This window comes from Cnephaeus nilssonii, assembly GCF_951640355.1.
Source record: "Cnephaeus nilssonii genome assembly, chromosome: 18".
In the NCBI taxonomy this organism is placed as follows: Eukaryota; Metazoa; Chordata; class Mammalia; order Chiroptera; family Vespertilionidae; genus Cnephaeus; species Cnephaeus nilssonii.
In genome coordinates this window covers 14,842,239-14,854,551 of record NC_137089.1, presented here as the reverse complement: position 1 = coordinate 14,854,551, position 12,313 = coordinate 14,842,239, and the positions used below count along the sequence as shown (strand labels likewise).

Sequence of the window (12,313 nt, the reverse complement as noted above, 5' to 3'; positions counted from 1 at the left end):
GGAATGGTGCCATATTGAGGATTCAAGTTGGTCTCTACTCAACAGTAGCACTAGTGAGGCTAACCTTAGTAATGGATGTTCCATGTTATTGAGTCCATATGTAGCCTCCATCCTTGACACCATGGCCTCTGTTCATGGGTCCATTGAACTAGCACTGGGGTGGCTTGGGAAGGAAGCCGACTGACATCCAGAGTATTATTTCTCCACCTCATTAGTAAGAGCCTCCTCTGCAATGGATGCTCTTTGGTAGGCATTCCCATGGGACACAAATAGTTTCACAGTCTACAACTACTCAAAGAGGACTTACCTAATATTCTTGTCCCCACCCCAAATGTCCTTAATCCCAGTCTCTATTTGTCAAAAAATGGACCCATCTTGGTTAACTTCCACCTGTCTTCAACATTTTTTTTAAATCTAGATCCCCTCTCACCCATTTTTCATTTCCAGATTACTTTGAAGCAAATTCTAGACATCATATCACTTTATCTTAAATAGTTTAGTGTCTCTAAAAGATAAGCAGTATTTAAAAATAACCACAATACCATTATCACACCTAAAATCCATAATTATCTAATATTAAATATCTCATGTTTAAATATCATCAACTAACTTAAGTATCCAAATAAAATGCAAACATTGAAATGGGTTGATATATTAAGTCTTTTACTCCATATACTTTTTCTCTTTTTTTGCAATTTGTTGAAGAAACCAAGTTGTCCTTCAAGTTTCCTAGTCTGGGTTTGCTGATTATAACCCTGTCATGTCACTTAACATTTTCTCCTATGCCCTTATTTCCTAAAATTTAATGGTTATATCTGTAGGCTAAATCAGAACCAGGTTTGATTGTTTCTTGGCAAAACAACTTTTTGGGTAGTATTATGTACTTTCATTAAGAGGCATATAGTCTGGGCTTTCTTTTTGGAATGTTATCAGTCATTGATGATCACTGCTAGATACCTTAATTCATGAGGAGTTGCACGCTCATGTGCGCACACCCAACCTATCCCCCCCCCACACACACACACACACTTCTATAAGGAAAAAATTCCTTTCACCAACAATTTGGTTACCCAGAAATACAGTTCATATAGAAAAAGCAGAATAAATGCTCTGTGTGTGTGTGTGTGTGTGTGTGTGTGTGTGTGTGTGTGTTAATGTACCCATTTTCAAAAATAACAATTTAGTTTGCTGGTGCTAAGTTGATCAATGAATTTTGTTAAGAACATTATATAAAATGAACTCATGCATCTAAACATATTTGATGTGTTTTCAAACCATTGTTATTATCTTTATTAATGCTTCAATCATGTCATCTTTGCCAGTGGGAACCAATTCAAGTTGGCTCTTAGATCCTTGTGAGTTGTCTTTGTTTTCCAGTATGCCAAGATGTTCCAGGCTCATATTGTACATTTCCTGACCCAGAACTGAAATCCCCCCAAAGTCATGGAGCCTTAGTTCCTTTTAGTAGGAAATGGTATGTAGAAACCACAATCTGGGCATTACTTAATTGGTCATTATTTCTAGGCTTTTTAGTAAACAAAGCGAGAGCTTGTTATGTTTGATAACTTTATTAAGATGAAGTACTTTATGAATTCATATTGATAGTTAGATCAGGATTTACTTAACTTTATCACTCTTGTCACTGACTGGGCTTTCTTCATCATAATTCTTTCTGAACACAACTGGAATTGGTAGATCTTCCTTTGAATTATACTACCCCCTTCAACAATTTTTATGGCAATCAACATATAATCTTTCATTTATTGTTATTTTTTATGTGTATCTTATCCTCCCTACCAAATGGTAAGCAATTTGAGGCCAGAAGACACGTCTTTTTACTTTGTTCAATAAAGATAAAATTCCCAAAGTGCTAGTGTATTTCCTGACACATAAATTCTTTCTTCTTTATATCTCTCAAAATATGGAACAGTACTATACATAACTTTGTTGTTTTTATGGTATGTTCCATTTTATTTTTTATATATTTGTTTGTTTATTTATTTTAATTTATGCTTATTGTTGAAAATATTACAGATGTGCCCCATTGACCCCCTCCACTCCACTCCTGCCCCCTTAAAATGAATACATACAAAATTAAGTTTATACTCAACTTTTCAGATCTAAAGTACTAGACACTCTAATTTTAGTAGGAATATGGTTAAAGACATTAAAATTATTTGAAATAAGTTTTATTTCACAGATACAAAACAATTTTGAACATTTACAACTTGTACAAAGACGGGTAGCTTTTATATTTTAAAAAGTGCTATACTAAGAGAATAGGAAAAATTAAAGACCACAATGACATTCTAAATTATAGGTTCCAGGAATGGGGATATGAAGAAAGTACATATTCTATCCAACTACAAAATCCTCAAACCATCTGAGTGAAGGAAAATGAATAATACTGGACTTGTGTGAAATCACACTTTGGTCTGTAAACACATTTAGCTTTGTTTTCCAATCAGATGTCTACCTAAAAATCATATAAAATGTCACGAAAATTAGCCAGTCAAAGGTATACTAAAAAGAGGTAGGGAATGAAGATGAAAGAATTTATTTTGGTAGTTCTTCAATAATGATGCGAGACACTGAATTCCACCCAGTAGAGGCATCTCCTTTGGGGTAATCTGAACAAGTACCAACCCAGATAGCAATGTCCACTAAGCCGGCACCGATTCCTTCACAGAGTCCTTCCACTGCAAAACAAAGGTGAGAGGAACATCTTGAGAGGACAAAACCTTTAGTTACATTTTCCTACTTTAGCAAGCTAGGTAATAAGTCGATTTAATGTACAGTGAACTAAAAATTCTAATACTTAATAAGTGTTTCGTAAAAATAAATTCTGTTTTTCTTAGCACATAAATACTTTCAAAATACAAATCTATATCCATTCTATGATATAAGCTTAACAGGCATTTTTCTTACAGGTTTTAACCATAAAGCCAGAATTTGCTTAGTTTAGTTACAGAGATGACTTAAAACAAAAAAAGCAACTCATTTGATTAAACAAAGGAAGCCTATACTTTTAAAAGTCAATACTTTGGTTTGATTTACAAGTATTTTTTATTTAAAAAATTTTTTATTGAATTTATTGTGGTGACATTGGTTAATAAAGTTATATAGGTTTCAAGTGTACAAATCTATAATACATCGTCTATATATTATACTGTGTGTTCACCATCCAAAGTCCAGTTTCTTTCCGTCACCATTCATCCCCCTTTTACCCTCTTCTACCTCCCCCGCCCTCCTTCCCCTCTTGTAATCACCATTCTGTTGTCTGTGTCTATAAGTTGTTGGGTTTTTTTTTGTTTTTGTTTTTTTTTTTGCTTAATCCCTTTACCAACCAACCTTCCCTCTGACAGCTGTCAGTCTATACTATTATCTATGAGTCTGTTTCTATTTTGTTTGTTAGCCTATTTTGTCCATTAGATTCCACATGTAAGTGATATCAGATGGTACTTGCTTTCTCTGACTGGCTTACTTCACTTAGTATAATGCTCTCCAGGTCCATCCATGCTGTCTCAAAGGGGAAGATTTCCTTCTTTTTACAGCCGAGTAGTATTCCATTGTGTAAATGTACCACAGCTTTTTTATCCACCCATCTACTGATGGACTATTGGCTATTGGAAATAACACTGCAATGAACATAGGGGTGCGTGTATTCTTTCGCATCCGTGTTTCAGGTTTCTTTGGGTATATTCCCAGAAGTGGGATCACTGGACCATAACAAGGCAGTTCCACTTTTAATTTTTTGAGGAAACTCCATGCTGTTTTCCACAGTGGCTGCACCAGCCCACATTCCCACCGCCAGGTCACCTTCAATTCATCTTAATGCAGAAACTTAGGAATAACAAATCCCTTCTGACATCCCACCAAACTGATCACAACCGATGAGGCTTCACACCAAGGTTGGGAAATGCATCATGGGCTAACAATGTGCTGTCCTAGTTACCCGACATGACCACGGACTCAAAACTAATCGCTGTCCCTAAAGACCTGAGACACACTCGGCCGTGTCACTAGTCTACATACCAGAAGAGGTGCGATGGATGTTAATTGTTGAATTCAGTTCAGGGCTTCCTTGGTCCAAATAAATGATGGCTTCAATGGGAAGAGGCCCTGAACATTCAGCTCCGTTGAACGTGAAATACCAACGCTGACAGCACGCGCTTCTGCACTTTAACCGGAGCGAGCCGCTGAACAGAACTCGGAGAGCGCTGTTGGAGCGCATCTTAGTGAATGTGCACTCCTGCCACACACACAGACATGGGGCTCCGTTAGCATTCCCAAGTTTATTCAAAACGATGCTTTCAAACTGGACTGTGACTCTCAACTACTCTTTACCCCAAGCTCCATTTAAAAAGTTTAACTTTTACAGAGGGAAAAAGATTTTCTGCAAGACAGAGAAGAGACTCTGATATGAAGAACTCTTTACAAAATCAAGTTATGGCATCCTTAGAATTATTCACCCCAGTGAAGGTCTTTAAGTTTTACCAAAAACAGCTAGTCTTCAGAATTTAGACCAAACCAGCCTCTATCTTTATTCTTTTTTTTTTTTTCATTCCAAAAATATTTCCTGAGCCCTGTGTGCTGGATACTATAGATACAGCAGAACACAAAATAGATTCTCTGCCCTCATGGAACTCACATTCTAGACTAGTACTGTGCATATACACTGAGTGGCCAGATTATCATGATCTCTGAACGCATAATAATCTGGCCACTCAGTGTATATCCTATAAAATAAAAGGCTAAAATGCAAATTGTCCCCTTGACCAGGAGTTCGACCAGCAGGCAGGCCAGCCAACTGCCCATGTCCCCTCCCCCTGGCCAGGCTGGCTGGACCCCACCCATGCACGAATTCATGCACCGGGCCTCTAATATATATATATATATTGAGTGGCCAGATTATTATGCATTCAGAGATCATAATAATCTGGCCACTCAGTGTATATTTATTCTTGACCTATTTCTATTTGATCAGCAGCATACAGTATCACGGATTCAAGCCTAGGTTGGGTTTTTCGTCTTTAACTATGTGACACAATTATAAGGCCCACATTTTTTTTTTCCCTTTCTAACTGGTCTTTGCAAAATTCATCAATCAATTGGTTCATAGTCCTATCTTTCACTTGCAGAAGGCTCCCAAGCCCTTCTGATCATTGATAAAAGGAACTTGAAAACACATTAATAATTCAGAGACCATAGGGATAGCTTTTGGAGAGAACTCAGCAAATTTTGATGAACTACAACTTAAGAACCAATCTGTCAATGTCAGGTGTTTAAAGAAGTAGGCAATATTTAAACAAAATGTTTTCTAAGAAATCACAAATGAAACTAAAAATGGTCACGGTCACCAAAACCATGGAAGAACTTTTATGGAAATTCTATCACATGAAAATCAAATCAAGACAGTGGCAAAGTTTTTTATAGACAATACTAGAGGCCCGGTGCGCAAATTCGTGCACCAGTGGGGTCCCTTGGCCTGACCCATGGGATTAGGCCAAAACTGGCTCTCCAACATCCCCCGAGGTCCCAGATTGCAAGGGGGCAGAGGCCAGGCCAAGGTACCCCACAGGTGCACGATCTGGCCCAGGGAGAGATGTGGGAAGTTGGCCAGTCGGAGAGGGACCGCGGGAGGGCTCCAGGTTGTGTCTGGCCTGTCTCACTCAGTCCTGATCAGCCGCACCCCAGCAGCAAGCTAACCTACCAGTCAGAGCGTCTGCCCCCTGGTGGTCAGTGCACATCATAGTGAGCAGTTGAGGGGCCTTAGCATATCATTAGCATATTATGCTTTGATTGGTTGAACGGCTAAACGGTTGACCGGATGACCAGACACTTAGCATATTAGACTTTTATTATGTAGGATAGCAGACATTTAACAGCTGATATAAGGATCAGGACTAACACATAAAGATTAAAACTTTAGAGTTTTATGAAAATAAAGTCTCTTCTATTTGCCTAGTGATAGCAGTGGTTAATATCATGAAGTAATATATTGTAGATATGGAACCGTGTACAGAGTTGGTGGACAAAGGGAGAAAGGCTTAGAAATAGCACCAACTTCTTCAACTCTATGAATCCCAGTGGGCTTGCCAGTTACTTTGGAAGCAAACACTGATCAAAGTGACTGAGTGCATCAATCAAAATGCATCGCCAGCCAAGGCTCTTTTGAGTAACTTGGCCCCTAAGGGTTGCAGAATAATGTACAATGGTCACGGTAGTACCTCTCTGGTCCATTCCACTTCTGTCAGGCTGAGCAATTTTAAGCTCGGCCAGCTACCCTGAATAAGGACAAATACCATGGGCCTTGTCACTTCCAGATAATCCCCATCATGTGGTAAACTTCTTAGAAATTCTTCCCACCTTATGTCTGGAGCCACACAGAATTTTTCAGACTAACTTAAGTTTACTTCAGGATAGATTGGAAAGTTGCTTACTGTCCAATCTTGTGGACACAGACATGCATGCTCTCCCTTTTTGTTTGCATTTTTAAAAATAGAGTATGTTATTTGAGTTTATTAGGGTTAAATGTCTTAGAAATATCTTTATAAAATTAACTCTGAGCAGTTACCAATTTTTCTCATTAATTTCAAGTTAAAGTTACATGGTACCTCCTTAATTTTTAAAAAATATTTTGGTAAAAATAAATAACACAAAATCTCACCTAAAATTAACACTCAACTATGAAAACGCTTAATTTGTGTGTGTGTGTGTGTGTGTGTGTGTGTGTGTGTGTGCGTGTGTTGTTGTTTTGTTAATCCTCATCTGAGGATATTTTTTTCCATTGAGTTTTTAAAATATATTTTTATTGATTTCAGAGAGGAAAGGAAAGGGAGAGAGAGTTAGAAACATCAATGATGAAAGGGAATCACTGATTGGCTGCCTCCTGCACACCCCCTCCTAGGGATCGAGCCCACAACCCGGGCATGTGCCCTAGGCTGGAATCGAACCCAGGACCCTTCAGACCGCAGGCAGATACTCTACCCACTGAGCTAAACCAGCTAGGGCTCATTGATATTTAGAGAGAATAGAATGGAGGGAGGTATGAGGAGGGAGGGAGATGGAGGGAAAGAGAGAGAGAGAAACACTGATGTGAGAGAGACACATTTATTGGTTGCCTCCTGCACACGCCTGGACTGTGGCTGGGGATCAACCCTTCAACCCAGGCCCGTGCCCCGAACTGTGAATCGAACCTGCAACCCTTCGGTGCGTGGGCCGATGTTCTGACCACTGAACAACACCAGCCAGGGCTGAAAACCTTTACGTTTTGCTTCAACGTTAGAATAATTCTGATTTTACTTACCGCAATTTTTCCAAGATCTATGCCATAATTCAGCGAATTCCATGAGCACTGCTTGTAGTTAGGTGTCCAGGACTCCTCGAAGGTTTCCCTCAGGCATTCCCCCTTTTCTCCTTTGAATCCATCCCGACCTGGGATCCCAGGGGTACCAGGAATGCCATTGGCCCCAGGGCTCCCATCTCGACCAGGTACACCCGCAGGCCCTTGTAAGCACATTCCATTATACTAGATCGGTGGGAAAAAGAAAGGAAGAAAAACTCTCACCACTTAAGATTCAAAGACTCGATCCGATTAGGTTTGCATTTATTTTGAGTCCTTGGAGGCGAGAATCCTTTCATACCCCCTTGCTCATGTTCTAGACGAGTTATTAAAGAGAACTGACTTCAAAATTATTTCCAAAATACTGTGGTTTTTAAAAATTGCACATACTTTACATTTTTTTACGTGGAGGACGGGTACGGGGTAACACTTCTGAGCCCCGCCCCCCACTCCTCCTCCCTGAGAGGGAGCAAATGACCTTACTGAAGGTGACTACTAGCCTCCTACAGGGTGGCAGTGATCTCTCAAACATCTTAAGGATTCTCTGTTTTCCTTGGCGGGGAGGGCAGTGTCATGCAGAAGTTAAGTGCAAGGATTCTAGAGCCTGGTTCTCTGGATTTTAATCCTGACTCCACCACTACTAGCTCTGTGAGGTAGAGCAAGCTGCTCGACGTGCCAGTGCCTGCTTCCTTATCTGTAAAATGGGGAATATAACAAAGGTTCTTACCTTGTAGGGTTTGTACGAGATGTGAAATGGTATACAAAGTGCTTAGAAGTGCCTGGTACCCAGTAAACACTGCGTATGTCAGCCATGGCTACTCTCATTATTCCCCCAAGAGCATGTGAGGCAGTGACCTGGGCACGTGTGAACACTCCCTTGGGTGGAACTTACCAGGGTCTAGATCTGGAGAGGAGAGCATTAGCAAACCCTCCAGTTAACACACAAAAGCCACACACACCAATGTAGCTACCTCAGTGGGAAAGGTGGTGTTTTGATCCCCGTCTGTCTAATTCCTGAATGGGTCCACTTATTAGACCCTCCAAATCTAGACCCAATCCACTTACATTTAACAGTTTCCCATTTGTGTAGACTGTCACAATCCACAATTCTATACAAATACACTATCATTCTATATAAATATATTGTCCAATCAGAACAAAACACCAGGTTCCTTATATATTAAAATAACTTCAAAGCTTATCTTTTAAGTTCCCCCTCTGGGAATAGACATGGTCGTATTCTAAAATCCAATAAGGACACCTTATACCTCTAATGTTTGCCAATCAATTTGCTTTTCACACCACCAATTTGATTTTTGTTTTGACCGATGACTTTTGTGACTATATTCTAAAACAGTGTAGTTAATTGTAGACAATTTTCATTCGAGAAATTTCATTCACTTACGCTACCAGACACATGTAATGTTTGGACACAGATTTCTAGTGAAAGAGGAGAAGCCATAAGACTCCTGGTATTCTTTGATTTCTTGCTTGCCACAACTTGGAAGGAGAGATTTCTCTTAGCATCTACAAGGAGGAGAGGCTAGGGATGATGCTGAAAAATGCTACAATGCCCAGGGCAGTCCCCACAACAAAGAATCATCTACCCCAAAATGTCTACACTGCCATGGTTGAGAATTTTTATTCACCTTTTAATCTAAAAATTGCATTTCCGAGACCCCATAATTTTATTGAATTTGGTTTCACAGGTATCACATCAGTCTTCTTTCCCTTTAAAATGCTGACTCAGCCCACCTTTAGCACCTACCAGGGCGGGGTAAAAACATCTGAGGAATGAGCCCCTGTTTCTTACACGCGACTGGCCACCAGGGGGCAGAACTTGCTGGAAGCTTGAAAGAAATGCTTTGAAAGATCCTGTACAAAGAAGTTGCTTTCTAGAGTCTGTTGAAACTTTCTATGTGGACCTTTCTCCCCTCCCTGCCCCCCCTCCGCCCCCTCCCCCCCCCCCAAGCAAAACCAAATCCAAGCTACAGGATGCACCTGAGCCTGGCTGCGTAGTAAGCTTTTCCAAGTCGGGCTAGAGTTGTGGGAAACCGCAGGCACTGTAAATCTTTGGAGGGAAAGAAAAAAATTGCTAGCTTGATGGGGAAAAAGGGCTATGTTGTATATCATAACTACAAATTCACAAAATGCAAACTTCACAGGAACCACATTCGGTTGGTACAGTTTAAAGCAATTTAGGCATTTAAAATTGAACGGCAGCGCTGAACACAATTCTGCTTTGTGGAACAAAATTACACGGCACATCCCCAGAAAGTGCTGTGTGAAATGGGAGGGATTTTTTTTCCATTTTCCCCCAGAGCTTTTGAATCTGGTTTACAGCTCGCTGCCGCCAGGGAGCTTGGTTTATCAGCTGAATTTACAAGGGCAGCTTAACATATACAAAACAGGTTGGTTTGGTTTTAAATTTAAAAAAAAAAATGTCCCCTCTCGTGTCTTGCAATGCCTGTACACCGTACTTGTTTGCAAATTAAGGTTGATTTAAGGACTGAAGATAAGAGGTGCCAAGGAATATGGTAGCTGTGAAAGGATGACTCTTGCCCTCCCCCGGGTTTGTTGACTTTCAGAGGGAAAAAGCCTTAAGCAAACACACTTTCCCACAGATGGGCCCTTCAGAAGGCACTTGGGCTACTTATTGGCTCTCCCTCAGCTCAACTGCGATGCTGGTACCTGGTGCCCGCAGGGGAAGGCCCGGGCGTCCGGAAGGGCTGGCGGCCCATCTGTCCAAACAGGACGATGAAGCGGGTCCCTGGAGGGTCAGTGTTGGGCCCTTCATTTCCCCTTCCGGCCATGAACCCTCAGAACCGCCCCGGGCCGGGCTGTGGTCTCCAACCGAGTAAATTGCAGCCCATGCGCCCGGGGAGGGTGACCCAACATGACTCACGGTCTTCAAGTTTCAAAGCGCTGGAGGGAGGCTTTGCAGGGGTTTTCACTCTCCCTCTCCGGCGGGCAACGTGGCCACCAGTCCCAACAAAGGCCACGTTGCAGGTCCCGGCCCGGCCCGGCCCACCCAGGGGATCAGTGGGCCCAGGGTCCCCAAGCAGCTCCCGGGCCCACGTGCTCACCTCCCCAAGCTCCTCACCCTCCTCTCGGGGCTGCTCTACGCCTGTCCATCCTCACGATGGGGTGAGGGCGTGGGGGGCTCAGAGGCCAGACATCATTTGGGCAAATCCCTGTCCTTTGGGGCATCCCACCCGTTGGACGTCGCATCTCCGCTCAAACATGGGAACCCCCCCTCCCCCCGATTCTGGTCTCCCCTGAGCGCCCAGGACACCAGCCACTACACGTAGCCCAGGTCCTTCCCTGCACGTAGACTCGGACAAAGCAGGACACCCAGGCGCACGCGAGTAAGTCACACACACACACACACACACACACACACACACACACCCCTTGCACAGACCGTCCCCTCCACGGGCGCAGCGCCGGCCCAGCCCCCGCACTCACCAGGTCCACCACCTCCCGCTGCCGCAGCAGCGCCTTCTGCTTCACCTTCGGGGTCTCGTTGGCGCTCGACGGCGCCGGCAGCTGCAGCAGCAGGAGCAGCAGGAGCAGCAGGAGGCCGAGGCGTCCGGGCCTGGGGGCGGCGGCGGGGCCCTGGGGGCGCATGGCGCGCGGCGGGCCCGGACGGACACGCGGAGCGGGAGCTGGAGGAGCCCGGGAGCTCGGACGTGATCCGAGTCTGGCCCCGCGGCGCTCCGGGGCGGGCGCAGGCTGCATCAATGCGCCTTTCACCCGCGCGCCTCCCCCGCTCCCTCCTCCTCTCCCTCCCCACCCCTGGACACCCAGAGTTTCCATCCGGTCACAGGCCAGAGCCCCCACCCCGAGCCCCACGTGGGGCGGGCCAAGAGCCGGGTCCGCCTTCTCCCGCGGCCGCGGCTCAGCCCGCTGGGACCCCCGCGGGGCTGGACAGATCGCGTGGGGAAGCCTCCTGCAAAGTGGGGGGGAGGTGGCCGTCGTCCCGGGAGCCACGAGTGGAGACTTCGAGGACGGGCGTGGAGATATTACCGCCTAAATGGTCATTGGAGAGGCACGTACCTTCACGTGGGTTCAGGGGCCGCCTTCAAGGGTTGTCAAAGCTGGCATCTCCTCAAGATCTTTCTTGTGGGGGGGGGTGTGACTTTTTTTGGTGGGGAGAACCATGAGTATCATCAGGTTCTCCCCGGCCCCATGAGCCAAATGATTAAGAACGAAGAACCGCTGTTTAATAATAAATGCTAACACTTGCTAAGCTCCAGGAACTATGCAGTCTTTCACTATTCATACTCCCTGTCCATTGAGTCAATGTGTGTGTGTGTTGGGGGGTGGGGGGTGGAGGGGGGCAGGGGGTACCTCCTCTGCTTGCCCCGTTCACAGATGAGGAAAATGATGATGCTCAGGGAAGTTAAGCAGCATTCAGTGGTTTAGAAGTTCACTTTTCAGAAATCACTATTGATTTCTGATTGATAAATTTTTCTAACCTTCTCTGACCCCCTTTCATCTGTCCCTTATCCATTCTGGAAGAAAGCATTCTGGGGAACCCAGGCCCCCCACCAGGTAGGGTCAGGAGCTTCTTGATACACCACTGGCTGACCTCAGGCAGGACAGAAATCTTCCACACCTGTAGCAACATGCAAGTTCCTGTTGGCAATGCTGCTGAGGTCAAATTCAACTCAGCAGGGTTCTCCTTGGAGACCCAGCCAGGTTTCTGGAAGTTATAGTGGGCTCCACAGATGGATATTCAAAAGGAGGAACAGTTTGGCAGGGGACGGTTCTAGAAAAGCACACTCCTGGGCCAGTTTGCAACCACAGGTAAATTGCACTCCTGTTTATTAGAAGAGGCAAATATCCAAATGGGTGCTAGAGCCAGAGCTGGCTACGTAATTTGCCCAGCCCAATGCAAAGTGAAAATGCATGGTCCTTTGTTAAGAAATTATTAAGAATTTCAAGACTTTGTCAACAGAGCAA

General features: G+C 43.9%; 1 protein-coding gene across 1 annotated transcript; it reads right to left on the bottom strand.

Annotated features, from left to right (window-relative positions):
* Positions 1-2,438: 2,438 nt before the first annotated feature.
* Positions 2,439-11,147, bottom strand: CTHRC1 (collagen triple helix repeat containing 1). The gene is made up of 4 exons (XM_079796684.1): positions 10,814-11,147; positions 7,310-7,531; positions 4,036-4,252; positions 2,439-2,699 (listed from the first exon to the last, which is right to left on the bottom strand). The coding sequence occupies exons 1-4, from the start codon at positions 11,084-11,086 to the stop codon at positions 2,557-2,559; spliced, it is 855 nt and encodes a 284-aa protein (XP_079652810.1). The 5' UTR covers positions 11,087-11,147; the 3' UTR covers positions 2,439-2,556.
* Between the last annotated feature and the right edge of the window lie 1,166 nt (positions 11,148-12,313).

Bases quoted from the DNA above. Each gene is read 5' to 3' on its own strand.
- CTHRC1 (XM_079796684.1), bottom strand. From the start codon at position 11,086: ATGCAGCCTGCGCCCGCCCCGGAGCGCCGCGGGGCCAGACTCGGATCA. The intron at 7,532-10,813 runs GTGAGTGCGGGG...CCACCGATCTAG, and splicing joins AGCGGGAGGTGGTGGACCTG to TATAATGGAATGTGCTTACA. The intron at 4,253-7,309 runs GTAAGTAAAATC...TGTGTGTGGCAG, and splicing joins TAGATCTTGGAAAAATTGCG to GAGTGCACATTCACTAAGAT.